This window comes from Tiliqua scincoides, chromosome 3 (assembly GCF_035046505.1).
Source record: "Tiliqua scincoides isolate rTilSci1 chromosome 3, rTilSci1.hap2, whole genome shotgun sequence".
NCBI classification, from domain to species: Eukaryota; Metazoa; Chordata; class Lepidosauria; order Squamata; family Scincidae; genus Tiliqua; species Tiliqua scincoides.
The window spans coordinates 217584076-217609431 of NC_089823.1; the positions used below are offsets into that span (position 1 = coordinate 217584076).

At 42.6% G+C, this 25356-nt stretch overlaps 1 protein-coding gene across 1 annotated transcript; it reads right to left on the reverse strand.

The window, feature by feature from the left end:
• Window positions 1–1325: 1325 nt before the first annotated feature.
• Window positions 1326–17675, reverse strand: CCNL1 (cyclin L1). The gene is made up of 11 exons (XM_066619632.1): window positions 17362–17675; window positions 16730–16804; window positions 13240–13349; window positions 6909–7029; window positions 6538–6602; window positions 4970–5069; window positions 4758–4862; window positions 4047–4188; window positions 2840–2951; window positions 2632–2730; window positions 1326–2042 (listed from the first exon to the last, which is right to left on the reverse strand). Exons 1-11 carry the CDS (start codon window positions 17626–17628, stop codon window positions 1694–1696), a joined length of 1545 nt encoding a protein of 514 aa, XP_066475729.1. The 5' UTR covers window positions 17629–17675; the 3' UTR covers window positions 1326–1693.
• Between the last annotated feature and the right edge of the window lie 7681 nt (window positions 17676–25356).

Consider the following 25356-nt stretch of genomic DNA (forward strand, 5'->3'; position numbering starts at 1 on the left):
AGATTGATGGGATTGTCAGTCAGCTGCCCCCCCCTCTCATTAAGGAAGCTATTGTTAAAGGACTGTTTAGTTTTTTAAACTGATTTTAAAGGGGTTCATTTTCCCCCTTCTCCAGGGATCACCACGTTCCTTCACATTTGCAGTGGCCATTCGTGTTGAGTTAAATCTGTGTATTAAAAAATCCGTGTATAAATAGGCTGGGCCTGTACTAAAAACATTCTAAAAACAGCACCCTGTATTATAACCTATAACAGAAAGGCATTGCAGATCTCCCCAGCCAGCTCCAAAGACCAACTGAATCCTCATACAGATACTAGGTTCCTCAAGGATGGTCAAAACCTGCACAGGAGTTTGTCTAGTTCCATTTTAAAAGTAGTTTGACTACTTGAATCAAATTCACTTTTGTCAATTGTTACGTTTTATGGCAAGAGCACATCCTCACCAGTACCTATATGTGTTATTTTTGCTGCAAAACAATGAACTAGTGCTTGAAAACCTTAGTTTTCTTTAGTACTTAATTCCTCCTAGGAAATATAGAATCAGGAAAACAAGACCTGTCAGGCTTTGTTCTGAGAAAACATGAGGTATGCCTATAGGGTACATTTCTATACTCTGCCAAGCTGGATCAGAGTGCTGGAAGTGACTGCTTCTACAAGGCAAAGCCAAGGTCTCTTGTGGAGGACAAATGACCTAGGCAAGCAACCGAAGTGGCAACACCTTTTTCCAATTCACTGCTGAAAACATGTTTGGACTGAAAAGGAGCAAAAGCTTCTAGCCAACAGAAGATTAATATGGAGCTATATACAATGTAGATCTTCAAGGTTAAAGTTGATACAATTCTGCTTTATTCTTTCACAGAAAAGTATTCACGCACTGAGACCCTCACCCTCTGCTAGCCCTTTTCAAAATTTAGTATCCTTTTGGAAGTTAAATATTTTTTTTTCTCCCTTACCATGAATTTGGCCAAGTACACATTTTTTTAATGCAAGATTTTCAATTTCTAATTATACTGCAAATTACCATAGCCAACTTTCGAGACACTAAAGTTTTCAGAGGAGGGGGCAAGGAAAAGAATACTTCTTGTCCATTTGAAGTAAGATTCTAATGACCTTTTATCCCAATATTAATGTCTTCTCAATTCAAATTCACTTTTCTGTTTCAATGGTCTCCAACATTTTTGGAATAGAAGAAAGGGGAAAATACTAGTAAAATCAAGTTGTTATGAAAGTTTCTGATTTTGGCATAAAATAGTTTAATGAGGTATTCTGTAATGTAGTAAAAACAATTGTATATTTATTTTTTGTAAAAAATTTACACATGCAGACTAAAACCAGTGTAAGAAAAGTATTCACCATTATTTTAAACAAATAACTATACTTAAATAGAAGTGTCTGCAATATATTTGTATAAAAATAAGGTACATTTGTACAGAAACAAATTCTCCAGTTTTCATATTCATACAGAACTCTAACACATACAATTTAACCTGATGATTATTTTAAATCAGTTTGATACTGCTAAGGTATATCATGTGCAAAAATTCAACACAGTTCTTCAAAAGAAAAATAATGTCCTACATATTGAAGAGGTGTTGGGTTTCAAATTAAATCCTAATTGACTTCTTTTCAAGTTTCAAACAGTCCCATACATTATATAATATGCAAGCAAAACTAAAAGGCAGTTTACACCACAATCAGCGCCTATGCCTGCTATGTCCTGAACGGCTGCCACTGCGGTGCTTGCCCTTATGAGATCTCTCAAATGAACGAGACCTTTCCCGTCTGTCCCTGTGGTGTCCCCTCTCATGCCTGTGTTTCTTGACAACATCTGAATGGTCCCGGGATTTGCTCTGAGAACGTGAACGAGACTTTTTCCTTTTGTGACTATGTCTATTTGCACCTTTTAACTCTTCTCTGCTGTGCTTGGGTTTTAGGTGCGGCGACCCGTGATTATGATGTCTCCGAGGACTGCCACTGTGACTCCGTGATCTGCTTCTGGACCTTGAGCTGTAGGTTCCCGAGAGACTCCGCCTATTATTATAACTTAAAATATGAAGAGATACACTGAAATTGTTAGACTTACTACAAGCACATACTGAGCTAAAATTATGACTTAAACCTGTTAAACAGAATCACACCCCAGCATTTAAGCCACTCCTATAATATTTAGTCAATTGACAAAAGGAGTACTTATTATACCCTCCACTCCTAAAATCTCCTCCTGTGTTATCTTACTTTTGTACATAAAGCTATCACAAATTACTACTGTCCACTCAGCGTAAGTCCCCACTGCCATATTTATGGAAAAACCTTCAGAACAATATTCAATATTCATATGTACTGGTCCTGCAGTAAGTAGGCCACCAATTCCAGATTTAGATTTGTATATTCATAATCTAGGACCACCACTACTTCTGCAATAGGGTTTTAAGAGGTTATAACATGCCCAACTGAGCTATTTCAAGGTACGTCCAGCACCTTTCACAATGAACATCTGCCCCAAGCTCTCTTTTCATATTAGAAGTCAAAATCCCTAACTCACAATCATATTGTGAATAGTCTTGTTCTCTTAAAAATCAACCTAGAGAAGCACAGAATATTTTTCAATTATAAGTTAACAATTAATACTTACTGCCTCCGTGGAGAATGAGATCTGGATCGTGACTTGGTTCGCGATTTTGATCTACTAGCACTTCTGCTGCTTCTACTTCTCTTGCTCTCTTTTCTCATACTTAAAAAAAACAAACAAAAAAACAGATCAATGGCATGGACACACAATGACATACAGCTCAAACTGAATTGCAAAGGCCTGCATTCTACTGCAGAAGAATGTTACCTACCCATTGTAAGGGCTCTTGGAAACAACCTGTCTTTCTTCTGGTTCTTTTTTGATAGTTTTTGCATTGATGCATACTGGAGATTTTTCTTCTGTTTTCATTTCTCTTGGAGAGGCTATGAATTGAAATCATTATTGTAAGTGGCATCAAATGACTATTGGGTATTACAACAACAACATTACATTTAATCTCACCTACTCATCTATAATACTATCTTGTAGTTTCTTACCTAAGCATTCTATAATCTACTCCTATTGTATTTCTTTTAACACCTGGACAGAAAATTGGTCTTCCCCATATCATTTAAAACTAATCCACTGTGAGTTACAGAAGCGGTTAAGACACTTTACGGTAGATTACTCTTCCTAACAAAAAAGCAATGCTAAAACTCTTAACATGAAAAAGCACTATTAAAGATTTTCCAGGTCAAGCACCAAAACAAAATAGTGGAATAAGAGTCTAATTCAAGTCACCCAAGAACATCACACTGGAATCCTATGCCCTGACCAACAATTTGTTTACTGAGCAAAGGGTAAGTACAGAAGAGGAAGGCAGGCCTAACTATGCTACAGACAAGCCAACCACCGACTCTTATCCACGTGTACCACAAATCCTTGCAGAGTACTCAACTTGTGGCATATATCCTTCACTCGTTGGCTATCCTTGGTACAGTTTAGTATAGAAAGGTTGTTTTAAGCACCTAGATCAGAAGTTCCCAAAGTGTGTGCTACGTGACCTCTTCTTCCTAGGTCACCTGGCCAACATTGTGTAGGATTGTGTGCTATTCGTGTGAGATCTCATGCAATGGCAGCCCACCAAACCAGAAAGAAGAGACTGTGTGGAGCCCCATACGTATGAAGGGCATAACAGTCCCTATGACTTTGGGAACCACTGCTCTAGATGCTCAGAGACTCCTGCTTGGCTTCATATCAAGATAAAAGACCAGACACAGCATAAAGATATCCATTTCAGTTAAAAATTGCCTAGAGGTCTTTAAGATTTAGGGTAACCACTCCAACCTCACTCTTTGAAACAATCCATGGTTATATAAACAAGTCCTTAATCAACTTGTTTAAGCCATTCCTGCCCAATGCTGCATATAAGCAACAGGGACCAAATGTATGCACCTGTGGGCTGGGCAGAAATTAGGTATTTGATGCATTAAATGAACAGTCATAACAGAGAAATGGACTAGTCACAGAAAGCTTACAAGGCTTAGAAGCAGGTGAAAAGCCTCCCAGTGTTGAAAGAGCTGGAGTTCCATCAGGGTTTAATCCTTTTGCTTTAAGTTTAGCTTCCTGTAGCGCCATTTTTCTCTTCTCTACTTCCTTATCAAGTAACTCATAGTTAGGCTGCAAGCAGATGTGAAGAGTTCAGGAGTTAGAACATGCAAGACCAGAGTACAGTGGTGCCTCGCATAACGAATGCCCCGAGCACCGAAAAACTCGCATAATGAAAGAGTTTTTCGATTGAGTTTGGTAACTCGCATAATGAAAGTTTCTGGCCGTGCTTCGCATAACGAAAACTTTTTAGGTCCGTGCTTCGCATAACAAATTTTTTAAAAAATTAAAAATTTTGTGTATGCTTCAAATTTTAGAAATCCTCTGTACAGTACGTATGCCTTTAAAGAGCATGTAATAAACACTTTGTAAACCAAATTTGACTTCGTTTTGACCTTTTTTGCCCATAGGAACGCATTAATTAAATTTCAATGCATTCCTATGGGAAAACGCGATTCGCAAAACGAAAAATTCGCATAACGAAAGGATCCGCGGAACGGATTAATTTCGTTATGCGAGGCACCACTGTACATTATGTCTTTCAGATAAATACATTTCTTTTATTTTTTATATAAATATATACATACACACATGCATAGAGTTTTTGCCCCAATGCAAGCCATGCCTATTATGAAAGTTACCTTTTTTCTAGTATAGAGCTTAAGTGTTGTTAAGCATATCTCCTGAATCTCTTCTTCAGTAGTGCCAAAAAGCAAAAACCAATGAGGACGGTTAGGCAAAGGAATCTAGAAGAGAGAATATTGCAGAAAGGGTAATTGAATTTAAGCAACTTCATTAAGGACCTTTAGAAATGAAAGCTCTACCATTGGGAACAGAGGGAAAAAACACTTACCTGAAGAGCTCTAGCAGCAAGGTAGATACAAGCACAGGCTATAGTCTCTGGTTGAAATCTAACAAACACATTGGTTCGAAGACTGTCGTTCATGTAATTCCTGAAAAACAAATTTATACATGACACATTCTAAGCCTTGCTATAAAGTCACACACATGAAGTTGGAGACTCAATCTACTTCATTATTTTTTCTTCCTCAGTCCAGTAATTTAGACTCTGATGCGTCAGACATTATGCCTTAAAAAGACAAAATGCCTCAAATGCCCTTCAACCACTGCAACAAACAGGCTCTGTTCATCTCTCTAACCCCCACAAAGCACAAGCTGAGTTTTACTTGGTATTCAAGTCCATTGCCACACTGAGGTGCAAGTCAACACTGTGGCTTTAAAACTATGATGGAGTTTGTGAATATTTATGAAGTGTCCAAACTAAGATTTAATTGAATCAAAAAATGTTATATATGTAAAAAATGTAACTGCACACAATTTAACATACACTTAAAAGGCGATTTTATTCTATGAGGCTTAACCGTTATGTTCTACAGCATGTTTGTAGTACCATCCTCCAGTGACTAAACATACTGTCATGATACGGTGTAACACAAGATCTAGAAGGCATGATCCAGCTAAATTTCAGCACTTTTATGGCTAATTTGTGCCCATACTTGTTCTCAAATGGAACTGCAAAGAGCAGAATCGTGGCCGGATCATACTCTGGACTTTACCACTTACATGTCCAGGGTTGCAGCCTCTGGGAACTCACAAGTATCTGCAAACTGCGTAACAATTAAGTAAGGCAACCACAAACACAGACTGTAGAGTTGTGTTCTAACAAAATAAAAGCATTCTTTACCATTCAATATGGTGTTTTCAAAACTGGTATCTTCAAATTTAGTAAATAAGATTTCATTTCTGAACATAAGAGGGAGGGATGTAGAAGCTATGCTCAATACAGAAACAGTAGATATTAGGTATGTGCAAACCTTCTGCATGCACACACACAAAAAGTTAAAATCTAAGTTTAAAAAAAAGTTAAAAATTCATGCTGGCTAGAACTATAGTCCATCCAGTTTATGTCAATAGGTCATGTCACATAACTACAATAACTAGGTAAACAAATATACATTCATGACATGTATGTTGAACAGGTACTTCTCGAAGCAAATATACAAATCCTTTTGACACCCCGACAGAACTAGAAGATGCTGCCAGATGGATATGGACCACTTCAGTAAATCTCGGCTGAGAGCTTGCACTGGATTGGCTGGAGAGAGAGGCAGCCAAATCAGGCCATCCTCAGGTCATGAGCTGTGGTGCAGAGGGCAGAGTTCTATGACTTACCATCAGGGACTACCCTTTAATTAAAGAGTAGAAAAAAGAACAAAGTTAAATTGAGTTCTCCAAGAAAATGTGTTATGACAGCCATGAAAATAGTAAGCAGAAAACAAGCACTTAACACATACTTTGCAAGGTATTTAACTTACAGTTCATTTTGGCATATGGGACATCAAGCTTGTTTTTTTCTGCTACTATTTTCCTGGCTAGGAAAGACATAAGAGAACAACTTACCAGGCTGTCTGGACGAGGGTTTGATTACGTTCACATTCTAAGACTTGCAAGTACATAAAAATGATCTGAAGGGGAAAAAACACAGAAACCAACTAAAAAACCACACTTAAATATTTTGAAACATGCTCCACTCCCTCCCGAGAGTAAGCCAACATATAGTATAAATCTTCATCTTATTCCCAAATCAAAACCCACCCCAACACACAGCTCACAATGATATATGTTACCCTCCTCTCTGATATACAAATTTATGTTATACAATTAACGTAACTATGATACCTGGGCTCTTAATTTTTTTTTAAACCATTCTCCTCACCATCAAGATATTACGTGCAGTTCAATATTGGAGAGAAAATTTAACACAAACTCACCTTATGTGGATGCTTGACATGAACACAAAATCCCAATTCCTTCAGCACCCTCCTTTCTGCTTTGATTACTTGATTTTTGGTGTTTATGTAGTTCTGATCAAGTATCAATGGGCTTGGAGTCCTATAGTTTGTAAGAAATAGAGTCAAGACTGTTTTGCATACTGAAGACAGAGGCTTCTCTGTTTTCCCTTCCAACCAACTAATGGCAACAGAAACCAGATTTTAAACTCCTGCAAACAGGTTTAAGCTTTAATCTTGTGCTGTCCAAGTTAAACTAATTTACCACCTACATCTATGTTAACTTGGAAGAAAAAAGGTTATCCTGTTTCCTGCCAACATTCAAAACAGGACAACTAAAGATGTTTCACTTCATGCCATCTAAAAGTACAGTTGATCTACAATGCTGAATCTTAAGACACTTCAACATTCTTTTTCAAGAAGATTCCATTATCTGAAAAGGAATAATAGTGTATTCATCATCCAAGTAACACCGTCCGCTTCAGCATCTGTAAAGTAAGTGTGTTACGCATGAGGAACAGCAAAATATTATGTATGGTTTAGAGTCACTTTTCAAAAAAGGCTTTTTAAAAAAGACAAATATTATACCATTTAAATTACTGCAACATTTTCCCTCTATTTCCTAATCTCTTCAAAAAAAGGCCTGTTCCATTCTACATGGAAGCGGTATGCAGCAACTCATTTGCCAGTGAAACAAAGGCTGCAATCCTAACCCAATTTCCAGCACTGACATAAGGGCAATGCAATTCTGAGGTTAAGGGAACAAACATTGCCTTACCTTGAGGGGGCCTCCATGACTGCCCCCCAACTGCAGGATGCAGCATATGCCCCACTGGTACAGCTAAGCCAGTGCTGAAAAGTTGGTTAGGATTGTGCCCAAAGTTATCTGGACTACTCCACTGATAGCCATCAGTTAAAAAAACTAAATACCACAAATGAAAAATTTAAATGCACAGTATAATTCTGTTTTTATGTTGCTTGCAGCTAGTATAAACATGTATGCTCTTTCATACTTTGTCAAAAATGCAACCAAAGCTGCTATCTAAACTGTGCAAGGCAACAGTTTTAGCATGCCCAATAACAAGTTAGGATCTTAACCTTTTCTACTGCAATCCTGCATTCTATTTATATTTGACATTCATAACAGTAGTTGACTAAATACAAAGCTTAAGAGGTGCTGGAAAAAGAATATTTCATTCATCGGAGGGCCAAAGAGGACAATTACAGGTTAGGAAGATACTTCAAATTCTCTCTTATATGCACTTCTCATAAACTGTTTATGTAGCACTTTTCCTACAGCTGCACCATCACCTGAATTCTGTCCCTTCATTTAACTGAATCAAGGAGAAAACCAAATGTGAACCTACCTCAAGGTACAGTCTGATCTAAAACCCGAAAACTCTAGCATTACTGCACTGAAGATAGCTTAGCTCTACTGAAGCTTATTCTTCAGAGGATACTGCAGTGGAACAGAACTAACCTAGATAGATCGCTCTAAAGCAGCCATTCTTAATGGGAGTTATATGGTTCCTTGGGGTGCCCCCTAGCACATTTGAAGGGGGCCACAGACTGAAAACTGAAAATAATAAATGATTTTATGATCTGCTTGTGTTGTATTCTTGTTTGACAGGGGTCCTGGAACCCTAAGAAGAGCTCCTACGGGGAGCCAAAAAATGGTTGAGAATGACTTCTCTAAAAGCATTATAGGGCAGGCTAAAAGTTTCTATGCCACATCCACCAATTTAAGTTGCCCTCATATTCACAATTACAATGCAGTTTGAAAAGACTGGCAGATATTCACAAATCAAAGTATGCATTTAATTCAACTTAGACCTCAGCATTGTAGAGCTTTGATAACTTGCTCCACAAAAAACTGAAAGCTAGTAAAAAGTTTGCTTTTATGAAAAACAGCTTAAGGGGAAAAAGGCACAATCTCAAGAATGGGCAAAGAAATATTCTATAAGTCAAATCTCAAGATAAAATACCAGACTCAACCAGAGACTTCGAAAAAATTTAGTAATGTTCACGTAAGAGGATTTTAAGACACCGGACATACCCATCTTGTTTATACAAAGTATCAATTTAGTGGTAGACTTCAATCATTGTAACCACAAAATCTAGAATTCTTGCATTGCCATAATGGTTAAGCAGCAGCAGGGTGTTTAGGCTTTGCTCTGCTTAACCAGTTAGATATTAGGTGTTATAATGTGGCACGCATCTCAAAAAGATCAAAACGCCACATTAGTGTTTACACCAGCAGTGGCCAACCCCCAGCAGGCCGCAGGTCACATTTTATGTACATAATCTTGAATGTGCCACTCCACTGTATTTTGACCCACTTTGAACCTGCTCAGGTAGTTCTGCCAGCCTGTGCAATCTACTGAGCCTTCACTCTGCTATCTTTGCCCTGTTCGGGCCTTTACTGCTCCCTTTCAAGGCCTCGAGCAGGAAGCAGTGCTGTGTGCTAACACAGTGCTGTGTGCTAACAGCCATGGATTCCTGTGTCAGCCAGTGCAGCCATGACAAGTAACTTTGTCAGTGCCACTCTGAAAGTGCACACGTGTCATGGATTGGCCACTCCTGGTTTATGCTATCTAGATAGCAGCCCAAACATGTTATTCCAAGGTATGCATAGTCAGGCTTCACTATACTGTTAAAAATAATTAAATACGTACATGCATACTGACAAAAAAATTACACCTGATCCTATGCTCACAAATGAACATACATGACATTGCATCGGCACTGAAGACAGCTATATCAGTGTATTACAGTATAAAGTTGCAATAGAATTGCAACATTTACAATTCTAAAATACAAAAATAAGACCAATACTGAAGAACAATAGCCTAAGAAAACAAGAAGTTGTGTAAATATTTTTGCTGATGTGCTCAGTGATGGAACAGCAGCAGCCCAACACCTAGCCATAAAGCCATCAGCTTGAAAAAGTGGCAGATTAATGCAAGCTAGAACCCATCATTTCTCATTATGTTGGTGATAATTACCTAACATTCCCATCCTATGCAAGGCTACTCAGAAGTCACTCTCCAAGTTCAAAGGAGTTCACTCTTAAGTGCACACAACATTAGAAATAAAGCCCACTCTTGGTGGTATAGGTACACATACATGGATTAAACTGCAAGTCTCTTAGTAATCCTGTTTTGTGTAAGACTCCATGCAGTAACTTAGTTTTAAAATTGAACTAATGTCAAATGGTAGCAAGTTGCAGCACTCATGTCAATCATGGAAGAGGGTGGTTTTCAGGTTACTCTTACCACTTAAGAGCAAGGAGTACCCTTGGCATTTCTTCTAACTTATTTTTGCTATTCTAATTGGTCACAGTCTGCTGAGCAGGTCTTGATGTGCTCAGTACCTGTCTGGGAACCTCATGTGCACTACTTTGTGTTCCATAAGGGAAGCCAGGTGGACATAAGCATCAAGGTCTTTGACAAACTGTATTTAGTTAATAGATTTTTGTGAAAAATGGTGTATTGTCACTTAAGTGCCTTGCATCAGGTGTGTGGAAACACAGAACAGCAAGCATGGATTTGTGGGAACAATATGCACTAGACTAGGATCAAGCTATTAATATAAATAGCTTTGATTATAAGCATGAGTTTAGTAAGTCATACACAGATCATTACTCCATTCTCAATCCCATTTAACTGCTCAAAATGGATGACCAATTCTAATTACTGTAGTGGTTTTATCTGCAGCATGTGGTTTAAGATCATGTTTGTGAGGTTTACAGGCAGCTTCATGTGCAATGCATAGCAACACAGAATACAAGTACAAAAGAGCAAAATGCACTTGTGAGATATTCACTGATGCCAATTTTTGTTTTAAAAAACTAACAATATAGGAAAACACATACATGGAGTACTAGAATACCCACAAACATCCTGCAGAGCCAAAGATCCCCCCATTACATTTCACTTTTTAAGACAAATGGGAATACTCATTTGTCGGAGTCTCTCTTTGCGCGAGGGCTAAAATTACTAATTATTTTCATGTCCATTTTTTCACAATTGTACTATTCCAAAGCAAACAGAAATATCTCTGGGTTGTATCCTAAGAAAATTAGCCATTTTTATGAATCACTGAAATCAACAAGACAAATTATTCCTTTACTAACTTAAGTCTTGTTAAATGCAAAGAGATTTAAAACAAACCCTCCATACTTTATAATTTGTAACTGCTATATTAAAGCAAGCAACTGATGCACAAATTTGCAGTTTGTGAAAAAACTCAACAATGCTAGCATGAAATGTCCTTATTGATAATACTAAGTATGTTCTTAAGTACAAGTTTGCATGTCTGGGGCTATCACTGAATGGATAATAGCTTTTAAATGATTAAAAATTTGGTCCTTGAAGCATCCTGTAGAAGAATTTCATTCAGTGAATCATTTTCTTCTATGAATGCTGATCATTTAATAGTAAACTTGCAATTTTAGTTAACTGCTAAACTGACATTAGAGTGAGGATTTCACTATGAACACTTCATAAGAAAATGTATCATTAAAGAGTAACAAGATATAACTCATACATAACATTCCTAGATTTGCTAAACAAAATTCTAACACACATTTAACTAGCTTTCAAAAACCTGGACAGCAAAGATAAAAGCTTAACACAAGATACAGGAGTTCTTCCAAACGGTTCACCAATGGCCAACCTGTCAGTCCCCCGATTCCAGTGACCTATTCTCAGAGCACTGGCTTCTCCTTGGGGATTTTCGATACTTCACTCACTGTTGCCATGACGACAGCTTCATCTCTATGAACCACTCCACATCACCCAGGCTTTGGTAAATGTAGCTGGTCGCTGTATAGTCGGTTGCAAGGGAAAAAAGAGCTAAAGTTAATAACATGTACAACTGATTTATTTGTAAAATTGTAACACGCATAGAAAAATGCTTACATCCTGTTTAAAAAAAAGAACCTGCATACAAACAATTAAGATTTCATATGGCTTTGTTTTGGAGTTTCCAAATAATACTTTGTTAGTTAAGAGTAAAGCCAATAATGCATATCTGTTCGAATGTCACATCACTATCTATAGGGCATGTGCATATTTGGCATAATTTTTAACAGAAAGATTTTTGTTTATTAAAAAACTGGGAGCTGTTCAACTGCCACCCATACAACTTGGGTCTTATCCTGGCTGGCAAAAGATACTTAGTTTGAAATCAAGATATTAACTGTTTCAAGTGAGGCTGAATGTATTTTTACTTCAAAAGAAAATAAGCAAAAATAATGCCTATATACCTTGCTAGTCTAGACATTGAATACAATATAATTTTTTGTATAGCAAATAAATAACTTTTGACTTGATATGCTCTAAGCTTCAGAACACAAACTTGTATGTTGAATTTTGGGTATTGTTAAGGTAGAGAGAAATGAGTCCTTGGAAGTTTTGCTAGATTGTTAAAAGATCACCGAAAGCAAGCCTATCCCAACTGCTGAAAAGACAGCTTCAGACAACAATACTCTAGGTAAGCAGAAGCAATAAAAAAAACAAACTTAAACATATGTTTTAAAAGCTACACTAAAATTCAAATACTTCTGTAAGTTTAAATATTTATTTAGCCTCTTCTTTAAGACAACCTCTAGTATAAGCTGTTTTGTATCTAAAAGCTGGGTGTATCCACAACTGGGACGACTCTACAACAATCACAAAACACACAAAATTGACAGTCATCCGATTTGCAATCATGCTATAAGATAAAAGTGTTGTTCCTGTAATTCTACGTCAACATGGCTTCCAGGATTACTTTCTTTATAACCTTGAAGATACCATTAAGATACATGCTGTAAACCAAACCATGCTGTCAGCTTCCCAACACACCATTAAAAACTTGAAAATTATTAGATTTCAGAAACCCTTTGAAACAACTTTTAGGACAGCTAATGTGTATTTTGTAACATCAACAAGGGAGTGGTCCATCAAGACCCAACCATTACTTCCAACTGAGTTAATATCTCATTAAAAGTCACTATAAATTAAATTTTTCTACATGTAAGGAATAGTAAATAAACCGGAAGAATTAACATTGCCAGCTCAAACCTAAAACTTCCTTAAATTAGCTTCATGATCCACTCAGTTGATGTAACCTGACTGCTAAGTCACATTAGCACATCAAAGAACAAAATTTACACCTATGATATCAGGGGCAAAACTTCTACTGCCTATACACAATCCAGAAATCACCATCTCAAACTAACGAAGTCAGCCTACCTAATCAGAACCTCTGCCACTGAATTGTATTATATAGTGAGAACTAAAGATACTAAAAATGAAGTTGACCTTACCTTTTAGCTCTCAACTGGCGCAAATGGTGGAAAACATTGATCACATCTCTTATGCGACGAGGCGCTTCTTCAATTTTGGAAGCAAGATTGATGCAGGCCATAGCAACAATCTGAAAAGAAGTCCATTGCCATGAGAAGATGGTTCCCCCAAGTTCAGAAATAGCAAATTATTGTATGGCTAGAGAATATGGTCTAAGGATGGAGGCCCAAGAAGGGTTTGCCTAAACCTGCAACCTCTTTGGGAAACGCCTGAGCAGAAAAGGCATTCTTCTGGAAGAGACTAAGCAAATTTCTACCCCAGACAGAGACTGTAGCACCAACCAGCCCCCAGTCACTTCTCTTAGGCTGCGTTCTTTTTTTAGCTTCTAGTGCTAAAGAGTTTTTTTTTTAGGTTACAGCATTATAGGGGCAATTTTTTTAGGTTCTAGTGTGCTAGTCACATTCAAATTTTTCCTAGCAAGCTCAGAGCTAGAAAAGATGACCACTTTCATTTAACAATGTTATCTGATGGCTCTGCTCCAAGGAAAAAATTAGTCACAACCAACTGGGGTTGCTGAAATTACACACAAGGAGTCATTAATTTTCCAGATTGTAAAAGCAGCATACAGAGGTAAATAAAATTAAGGTACCTTTATTGACCAGAGGCAATGTTTAAACGTGGCAAAAACACTCCAAAGTACATTTAGCACTATTTGATTTCAGTTTTTAAATTAACCTTACTAGCACTGTGCTGGAAGCATGCTAATAGAACGTTTATTTTGCATCTGTCTTCACGGCAGAAGACCTCGGGCAGATACCGCTACCCGAACGGCCCCTCCTAACCGAGGAGTTAAGTCAGATAGAGGTTAAAAGAGAAGATGTTTCAGACCTCATTGATAAATTAAAGATCAATAAGTCACCGGGCCCTGATGGCATACACCCAAGGGTTATTAAGGAATTGAAGAATGAAGTTGCAGATCTCTTGACTAAGGTATGCAACTTGTCCCTCAAAACGGCCACAGTGCCAGAAGATTGGAGGATAGCAAATGTCACGCCTATTTTTAAAAAGGGAAAGAGGGGGGACCCGGGAAACTATAGGCCGGTCAGCCTAACATCCATACCGGGTAAGATGGTGGAATGCCTCATCAAAGATAGGATCTCAAAACACATAGACGAACAGGCCTTGCTGAGGGAGAGTCAGCATGGCTTCTGTAAGGGTAAGTCTTGCCTCACAAACCTTATAGAATTCTTTGAAAAGGTCAACAGGCATGTGGATGCGGGAGAACCCGTGGACATTATATATCTGGACTTTCAGAAGGCGTTTGACACGGTCCCTCACCAAAGGCTACTGAAAAAACTCCACAGTCAGGGAATTAGAGGACAGGTCCTCTCGTGGATTGAGAACTGGTTGGAGGCCAGGAAGCAGAGAGTGGGTGTCAATGGGCAATTTTCACAATGGAGAGAGATGAGAAGCGGTGTGCCCCAAGGATCTGTCCTGGGACCGGTGCTTTTCAACCTCTTCATAAATGACCTGGAGACAGGGTTGAGCAGTGAAGTGGCTAAGTTTGCAGACGACACCAAACTTTTCCGAGTGGTAAAGACCAGAAGTGATTGTGAGGAGCTCCAGAAGGATCTCTCCAGACTGGCAGAATGGGCAGCAAAATGGCAGATGCGCTTCAATGTCAGTAAGTGTAAAGTCATGCACATTGGGGCAAAAAATCAAAACTTTAGATATAGGCTGATGGGTTCTGAGCTGTCTGTGACAGATCAGGAGAGAGATCTTGGGGTGGTGGTGGACAGGTCGATGAAAGTGTCAACCCAATGTGCGGCGGCAGTGAAGAAGGCCAATTCTATGCTTGGGATCATTAGGAAGGGTATTGAGAACAAAACGGTTAGTATTATAATGCCGTTATACAAATCGATGGTAAGGCCACACCTGGAGTATTGTGTCCAGTTCTGGTCGCCGCATCTCAAAAAAGACATAGTGGAAATGGAAAAGGTGCAAAAGAGAGCGACTAAGATGATTACGGGGCTGGGGCACCTTCCTTATGAGGAAAGGCTACGGCGTTTGGACCTCTTCAGCCTAGAGGGGGGACATGATTGAGACATACAAAATTATGCAGGGGATGGACAGAGTGGATAGGGAGATGCTCTTTACACTCTCACATAATACCAGAACCAGGGGACATCCACTAAAATTGAGTGTTGGGCGGGTTAGGACAGACAAAAGAAAATATTTCTTTACTCAGCGCGTGGTCGGTCTGTGGAACTCCTTGCCACAGGATGTGGTGCTGGGGTCTAGCCTAGACGCCTTTAAAAGGGGATTGGACGAGTTTCTGGAGGAAAAATCCATTATGGGGTACAAGCCATGATGTGTATGTGCAACCTCCTGATTTTAGGAATGGGTTAAGTCAGAATGCCAGATGTAGGGGAGAGCACCAGGATGAGGTCTCTTGTTATCTGGTGTGCTCCCTGGGGCATTTGGTGGGCCGCTGTGAGATACAGGAAGCTGGACTAGATGGGCCTATGGCCTGATCCAGTGGGGCTGTTCTTATGTTCTTATGTTCTTAACGTTAGAACCGTCACTTCCTCCTATATTCTAGCTCAGTGGTTCTCAAACGTTTTAGCATCAGGAGCCACTTTTTAGAATGTCAATTTGTCAGGACCCACTGGAAGTGATGTCACAGCTGGAAATGACATCATCAGGCAGGAAAAATAAACACCCTCATATGACAAAATCAAATTAACCTATTTCTGCCCAGCCCACAGGTGTACACATTTGATCCCTGTTGCATATATGCAACATTGGGCAAAAATGGTTTAAAGAAGTAAGCAAATTAAAGGTGTATAAGTTTAAAAGTTTATTTAAAATAAAGAACCACCCTTCTAATTATTCCAAGCAGATGCTGATCCGTTTTTTTAAAATGTTACCCAAACAACCCAAAGGCTATAACCCTATCTACTCCTACCCAGGAGTAAGCCCCACTGAATAGCATTGTTAAAAGCATATTCATAGTAAGCCTGTTAAGAACCCTGTTACAGATCTGTACATTTAACTGCTGTTTCTGGCCTTTTCTCTAGCAATGTGTCCTGCCTAGACTTGTTTCCCTGACAAAGTTCTAGAAAAATTACAGAATGAAACATACTTTTTTACAACATGGATTTTAACTTAATATATTTAAGAGACTTATCCACTGTGCTTAAGGGCCCTCAAGGTGGCCCTTGGACACAATCATGGTCTTCTCACCCAGATATGTTAAATCACTGGAGATCTGCAGTGTTTCCCCAAATGCAGCTGCAGATCCATAATGGCATCGAGGCTAATATATCAAACATTAAGAACACCTTGAAATGAATGGGGTCCCAGCTGGAATGGGCTCACGACCCACCGTTTGAGAAACACTGTTCTAGCCAAAATAAAAAGAGCGCAGCCAATACACACGTTCACTGAATTGCTCCCTAAAAAGGATCTGCCCCCCAAAGGCTGTGACCAGCTCCCCCCAGAACTCACCTCAAAGCTGTGCTTGACGAAGGACTTGGAGTAGAAGAAGCGATGAAACAGCACCTGCCCGGTCGCCATCGCAACCTGCGAAGACAATCCCCGCACAGGGGGGAGGGAGAGAGTGAGCCAGGTCAGGCTACAACCCGGAGAGCCGCGCATGCGCAGAGGGAAAGGATGAGCACGTTCAGGTTATGAGCTGGAGAGCCGCGCGTACGCAGAGGGGACGAGGCCGGTCAGGTTATCAGGTTGAAAGTCACGCATGCGCAGAAAGGGGACGAGCCGGGAAGCCGCGCGAGCGCACAGGGAGAGGACGAGGCCGGTCAGGTTATCAGGTCGAAAGTCGCGCATGCGCATAGAGGGGATGAGCCAGTCTATCAGCCGGGAAGCCGCGCGCGCGCAGAGAAAGGGAACGAGGCCGGTCAGGTTATCGGGTCGAGAGCCGCGCATGCGCAGGGAACGTGATGAGCCGCCAAGCTAGCGACCGGAAAGCTGCGCATGCGTAGAGACGAGCGCAGCTCCCTCCTCCCCCTCCCCTCCAGAAGCGGCCTGCTAGCCACCAGGCCGAGGTCGCGAGACGGCGGCCATTTTGTGCCCCGCGCCCTCCCTCGCTTCAATGGCGGCCCAGACCCGGGCGGGCTGACCTGCGGCAGGCGGAGGAGGATGCCGGCGGCCTGGACGAGCTCGCAGCCCAGGATGCGCAGGTCGGTCTCGCAGTGCAGGTCCAGGCCGTCCTGCAGCGAGGGCGTGGGCGAGAGGCGCTCCTCGGGGATGAGCGAGTGGTCGATGGTCAGCGACACCTCCGAGTACAGCCGGTCCCCGATCAGGATGCCCGCTGGAGGCTGCGGCGGCGGCGGCGGCGCCGGGCCCAGCGCGGCGGCGGCAGGAGGGAGCGTCCCGGCGGAGGCCATGGCGAGCAGCGCTGCGAACCCCGACCGCACCTGAGCCGCCTCGCGGAGAGTGCCCGCCCGCCTGTGACGCGGCCGCGCGGTGCGCGCTGGGAAAAGAGTCCCTCCGCCCGCGCGTGACGTTCCTGGCGCCAGGCCGGGGGGGCGTGGCGGGAGCGCCTCACAGGCAGCCCTGAGGCGGCCGGGGGAGGGGCAGAGTGGACTGTACCACCTCCGCCTGCCAGAGGGGGGGTGTTCCAAAGCCCACTCAGCCTGCCACCCTGTCCACACTTACCTGGGAGTAAGCCCCATTGACTAGAATGCGGCTTACTCTTGAGTAGACAAGCCTAGGCTGGGCTCTCAGGCTGCCATCCTGTCCACACTTACCTGGGAGTAAGCCCCATTGGCTGTGATGGGGCTTACTTCTGAGTAGACACACCTAGAGCTGGGCTCTCTCACACCAGAACACCATGCAGCTAGAAATGTAGCATGTCAGGGACTGATGCCTGCTAGTTTTCTACTTGCAAGTTAGTGCTTTCTCCTTTTTTTCTTTCACTATGATTTACAATTGCTAACACCACAACAGATAAACAACGCAAAACAACAAACAGAAAGATAAAATCTCTGACATACCTGTAAAGCATCCTATAAAATCCTTTCATAAAATAGGTGTGTTAGAGATTTTGCACACAATATAGCTATACACACCCACGTAACAGACCTATAAAATAAAGCAAAGGTGGTATTTGCGTACAGCTTTCCTAGCAACTGATCCACTGTTTCCTAAACTGGGTCTGGTGGGTCCTGGTGCTAAAATGTTTGGGAAGTACTGACCAGTCAAAGTAAGTGTTCTGGATTTCCAACAGATCTTACAAAATACTTTTCCAACCCATTTGTCAATTAATTCTCTAACCCAGTGGTTTTCATACTTTAGCACCAGGACCCACTTTACAGAATGATAATCTGTTGGGACCCACTGAAGTGATGTCATGACCGGAAGTGACATCATCAAGCAGGAAACGGTTTAACAATCCTAGGCTGAAATCCTGCCCACACTTACCCAGGAGTAAGTCCCATTTACCATCATTGTTAAAAGAATATACACAGTAGCTTCTTAAAAGTACAGGTCTGTAATATTTCCCCACATGCAGTCACATACCATGCAAGCATCAAGTCTATTAAAAATAAAATATTGAGATGGCGACCCACCTAGTGGGTCCCAATCACAGTTTGAGAGACACTGCTCTAATCTCTCAAGTAAATGCTTTCTTTTAGGGAACCATTTAGAAACACAAGTTGTCACACCCCACCCCAAGCGGAAAGGCACAGCTGGCCCATGCTACCACATTTCCTCCTCCTCCTGCTCTCTTGAGCATAGTTTCTGAAAGCAGCATAACTGAAGCTGCGTTTTTGAATTTGCCAGTCTAGATTAACTGAGTGGATTTTAATAAAAGATTATAATACTAGGCTCATTTTTTTCTTTCCCAGGAGCTCACCTACATTTAACACACACGTCTTGCTGAAATATAAAGATATTTTTAAGACCATTTTGACCTAAATAGCACATAGCACTGCAGAGATTCCCCCCCCCCCACACGTTGCAAAAGGCACAGCATGCTAGCTCACCAGCATCCATAGTGATTCCAACACAGCCCATCAATCATGGTTTGGTAGTCTGATGTCAGCAACATTGACCCAATGATGACCTGACATGCAAGGAGCCAATCTGCAACCTAGTCAGCCCGAATGCTAGTGGCCAGAGAAGTGCCACCAAGGGTAAGCAAAAAGTGGCAGGGGCAGCCAGGTGCCAGTCCAGTGAGTGACCACTGCTGGGATGATGCTCCTGCAGCTTCCAGGATAGAGTAACTCAGCAGTAGTCCCCACTGCCAACCATGGGGAGATGTCCCAGTGACACTGCACACCACAAGTATGCCACAGTACCCCTCCCCAAAAGAAGCTACTGTGGTGCAGACAACAGAAAGAAAAAAAACAAGCAGAGAACTGTGAGGAACCCTGACACACCAGTGCTGGTAGCCCACTATGTGAAGGCTCAGGCTGGGAGCCAGGCAAGATAGATTCAGGCCAGCGAAGTCAACAGCACCTTTCTACATGACTGGTCAGAAACACAGCAAGGACAAAAGAGTGGGAGGCAGGTCTAGGACATACACTAGTCAGTCCTCAAAACAGCTCTCTAACCACTGAGTCACAGCCAAAGACAGGCAAGGAGTGCCTGGAACATTTAGCTGGGAGACTATAGCACACAGAGCAATCATCAGGCTTGCATGTGACACAGGGCACCTATTGCAGCAGTCCATCCACTCTCCACAGTTACCATCATCACAGTTACAGTGTGTGCATGTGCTCTAAGCATGTCCAACATGAAGCCATAGAAGCATAGCTTCATGCTGTGCAACCTGTCATCTCAGTTCTGTATTGCAGGATATTAGTACTGAGTTGGTGTGCTGTGTGCTGAAAAGTACAGATGTATCTTATCCTCCGCCATAGGAAAGTGGGCAAGGCAGGGAGAGGGAGTGGAGTTTTTCTGGTGTTTTCTCTCTCCCCACTGTTCCCTGTGGGTTTTTAAATTCCTCTACCAGCTGTGACGTTGGTGTACTGTTTGGCTGTCATTTGGGGCATATCTGTCACCTGGAAGGGGTTTAAGATATGATGTGCATCCACCCCACCCTACCTACATCAGAGAAATACTACATGGGAGATTGAGGGACCTAGCCTGGGGGGGGGGCCTCCACCACCAAGCATCAACCCTGAAGCTCTGTTATCTGTGATATTAAGCAAGAATAAATAACAAGCAGAATTGCTTTTTATATGAGTGCAGCACATGCAGTTTTGTGCCCCACCCAGTCACAACTACTATCAATTAGAGCCAAATTAATTTCTGCCCAATGTTGCGTATATGCAACAGGAACCAAATGTGTACATCTATGGGCCGGGATAAATGTGAGATAGGAAGTGTGTGAATATGAATTTTCTTGATGTTACATTTTTTTTTTGTTGCTAAAATTAGCTGTTGAGGTTTTAATGTTTCCTTACCCCTCCACGCCACAGCCCTGATCCAAAATCCCCCCCCCCTTCAAAAAGTTTTTCTTGCTGGTTACACTGGGGAAATGACATAAAAGCACTCATCTATAGTACCTAACAGTCAGATAATGGTGGACTACATTTGCATTTGTGACACTCTTTCAGATAGACCACTGATTGAGAACAGGTAAGAAGGAACTGAAGTGTCACCAACAAACCTGAATGGCATTTTAGAAATAGCTCCCTAGCTGAAGTCCAACATCACATAATTCAACAGGGTCAGTACACAATTCGGAGCAGTTCCTAACACATTTCCTGTGCAGAAAGTACCAGATCACACACAGTATCTGATAACATTTATATTAGACTGGAAATCAGTCTAGACTGGTCACAGTTTCTCAACACGTACATTAGTGAAACAGACAGGTGACCCTTCCCTGAGGCCAGCTGAGGTGGTTGCCTCAGGCAGCAGATCTATGGGGGGGTATGTGTGTGTGTGTGAACCCCTCTGTCCATCTGCCCCCTTCCTTCCACTCTCTGGATTGGAAAAGGAAGAGGGGGGTGGAAGAGAAGATAAAGTATTGGGGAGAGTAAAGGGGTAGAGCAGGGGTGCTCACACTTTTTTGGCTCGAGAGCTACTTTGAAACCCAGCAAGGCCTGGAGATCTACCAGAGTTTTTTTACAATGTTCGCGCCATCATAACATATAACGTTTATGTGTACAATGTATGTTGGTGTACCTTGCATAACCGCATGAGCCAATATTGCACAACACAACATAATTAACTATAAACATTTTTTGTAATTACTTGAGTTTACTTTGATGACTTGCACTGAAGTGAATCAGCCAAGGATGCATAGTCCGGACAGTAGCTGCTGATAGCCAGTCTCAAGCACACTTCCAAATGTTCATCAGTCATGGTGGAAGGGTACTTGGACTTAATGATCTTCATGTAGGAAAAGGCTGACTCACATAAATAAGTGGAGCCCTGCCTGCATCAGGTGCTCTTATATCCCTGAGGGCCCTATTGCCTTCAAGTGGCTGCAGCTGTGCAGCACACTCTGCTGGATGCCCAGGCCTTACCCTTAAAGGGGCCACTGCTGACACCACATCTACCTCCTCACCAGATCTTCCTCAATTCCAATACAAGTGGGGGGGGGGGAGCAGATCTCTAGACAGACCAGTGCAAAAACAGGGGAAAGGTGTGGGGGAGGGAAGATCTCTATATAGACATCACAGCAAGACCAGTGCAAAACCCCTTGCACACAGAGCCAACAGATGGAAGTTGGGGGGGGGGGCAGATCTCCATACATACCAGTGCAAAAACAGGGGAAAGGTAAGTCAGCCCCAGTAGAGTCAACGGGGCTCACTCCCAGGGATGCATCACTCCCAGGACGGGGCTCACTCCCAGGGATGTGTGGATGGGAGAGAAGCCTGCGATCGACTCATTTTGTCTGGATGTATTGAGCACCCCTGGGGTAGAGCATCCCATTCTCTCCTCCAGTTCCTTTACCAATCCTCAGGTAAGTGGTGGCAGCATTTAGAGTGCTGCTTCAGGCTCTAGGATGCTTTGGGCCAGCTGGGACATAGTTGTGAGTACTCCTTATATGGATACATTGAATAGTTTTCATACTGAAGAGAGAAATGCTTCTAGTGTGGAAAACACCTAAGATCTGAAGCAGCTCCTTCCTGTGGCACTCAGGCTGAGGGATGGAAACATTTTCAATAGTGTGAAACTTCAACCTTCCCAAATATGTTCATAAACCTGTCTATGCATTCCCTCAACCGGTGACTCATTTCTAAATAGAGAGGCGACAGCAGTCCAACCCTCTGAGAAATCCTGCCGTCTGCCTGGAAAGCTCATGGGCAGTGGTGGCTACTTGGTAGCGATGAAAAAGCTCTCTGCATATGCTCAGAAGCATACTCTGAAAAATCATGCCTTCTGCCTGGAAAGCCCACAGATGGTGGCTACTTGGTAGCCATGAAAAAGTACTCTGTACATGCTCAGAAGCATGCTCAGACAAATCATGCCATCTGCCTGGAAAGCCCATGGGTGGTGGCTACTTGATAGTAATGAAAAAGCAATCTGCATATGCTCAAAGAAATCATGCCATCTGCCTGGAAAGCCCATGGGTGGTGGCTACTTGGTAGCAAGGAAAAAGCACTCTGCACATGCTCAGAAGCATGCTCAGAGAAATCATGCCATCTGCCTGGAAAGCCCACGGGCGGTGGCTACTTGGGAGTGAGGAAAAAGCACTCTGCTCATGCTCAGAAGCATGCTCAGAGAAATGCCATCTACCTGGAAAGCCCATGGGCGGTAGCTACTTGAGAGTGAGGAAAAAGCACTCTGTACATCCTCAGAGAAATCATGCCATCTGCTTGGAAAGCTCATGGGTGGTGGCTTCTTGGTAGCGAGGAAAAAGCACTCTGCACATCTATTCCACACTCCTCTATTCCAGGGATGAGCGTTCTTTTCACTTGTAAAACACTTGCAAAGCCTGACATACATTTCCTGGTCCTCCCACAGGAAAGCCAGCTGGTCCCTCCCCCTCTCCTGCCAACCCTCTTTTGCAAAGGCGGCTCCTGCTGCTGCCCTTTTGCAACCGGCTGCGTCATGCAGCTTGCACGTGGGAAATTCCCGCAACACCAGTCACTTCCCCTAACTACAGTGTATGACCCCAGCCCTCGAGTCAACCTAGATCCTTCCGCAAGCCTTCCCAGCCTGCCGGGGCTCGCTTCCACAGCAGCTGGGTGATGCCAGGTGATGCAAGCGGATTGGAACTTGATACCATTCAGACCCACGGATAAGTCACAGTTGTTCTCTCCCCTTTGCAGGATGCTGCAGGCATTTCAGGGGTGGTTCTGCTATGAAACTAATGAGGCTTAAGCTTCAGGAACTCTAATCCTGGAGGGGCCCCAGAAGCGACTTTAGTCCACATTGCTTAAAATTTGGGGGTCTGCTGTCTGAGAAGGGTTAAAAAAATAGTATTAATAATATAATGTTATAGTTACACAACTATTCTTGGTAGAAAACCATTCAACCACAACTTTGTTCAACAAAATGCAGCACGTCCCCGGTGAACCTAAACTTTCACTTGAAAATATCCATGGTCATTCCTTCAATAATACATCTAACACAGTCTCAACCAGTGGTACGGGTGCCACCAGTGGTACTTGAGGTGGTGTCTGGTGGTACTCATGGGACCCCTGCCACCTGGTAGTGAGACCAGGAACACGACACACACAGCGGTAGGATGCTCCAAAGCTTGCTTTTCTGTGCTTAAAAAAGCCCTGCTGTCACCCTGAGTCTCTTACTGGTGTTTGCATCTAGCCTTCCAACCCCCAAAAAATGGGCAATTATGTCATCGCCAGTTACTTCCGGTGGTACTTTGAATAGGTAGACCATGTGAAGTGGTATGGTGGAGGACAAATATTGAGTAACACTTCTCTAACATGAAGGGCTTGGAGAAAGGACTGCAATCACTCTTTAAAAACATTAATAGGTATTCAGACTGTGTACTGGGTGCAAAAAAAAAAAAAAAAAGGAAACTGAACGCTTTCTACATGCGCTGCCTCTGATGCATCCTCGGCATCACCTGGCAGGACGAAGTTCCAAACAACACAGTCCTGGAACGAGCTGGAATCCCTAGCATGTATGCACTGCTGAAACAGAGACGCCTGCATTGGCTCGGTCATGTTGTGAGAATGGATGATGGTCGGATCCCAAAGGATCTCCTCTATGGAGAACTCATGCAAGGAAAGCGCCCTACAGGTAGACCACAGCTGCGATACAAGGACATCTGCAAGAGGGATCTGAAGGCCTTAGGAGTGGACCTCAACAGGTGGGAAACCCTGGCCTCTGAGCAGCCCGCTTGGAGGCAGGCTGTGCAGCATGGCCTTTCCCAGTTTGAAGAGACACTTGGCCAACAGTCTGAGGCAAAGAGACAAAGAAGGAAGGCCCATAGCCAGGGAGACAGACCAGGGACAGACTGCACTTGCTCCCGGTGTGGAAGGGATTGTCACTCCCAAATCGGCCTTTTCAGCTACACTAGACGCTGTTCCAGAACCACCATTCAGAGCGTGATACCATAGTCTTTCGAGACTGAAGGTTGCCAACACACTGGGTGCAGCCCATTCACTTAAACTTGTTGGAGAAAAGGCAGTGTCTCCTGTACCTGAAGTCGTTGACTGTTTTGGCATTTATCCAGACCTTGTTGCTGGTTGAGAAGGGGCTCCTATAACAGTTCAAACGTTAGGACCCCCCAAATGTAGGTCTGCCACTGAAGCAACTGGCTCACCACGTGTTGATAGGCACTCTGTGGTCAGTTCCAAGTTGGTGAGCAACATTACCCTCCTCAGCCCTATTCCCCACCTGGCCGAGTTGTGCCTGTTCAGGCCTCCGGAATCCTCATTGGTTCAGTGTAGCCCCTGCTCACAAGTTGCAATTCCGTATCTCCGCTTTTAAGGTTATTGTGTGTAACCAGATTCCTACTGATCTGGAGGGAGTGCAAGTCTGGAGTTCTTCCTGCCAGTCCTGGTGTATATGTCTTGGAGGTCTCTCCATCCCCAGAGACTGGAGAAGCAGCAACTGGCTTTACTTGCCAGAACACTCCAGATGCCTAGTGATCAGGAGCAACAAAGTGTAGGGTTGCCTCATCTGTGCCCAGAGAGCATGTTCTCTTTGCCCTTATTCTTATGCTGTCTGCTGGGTGA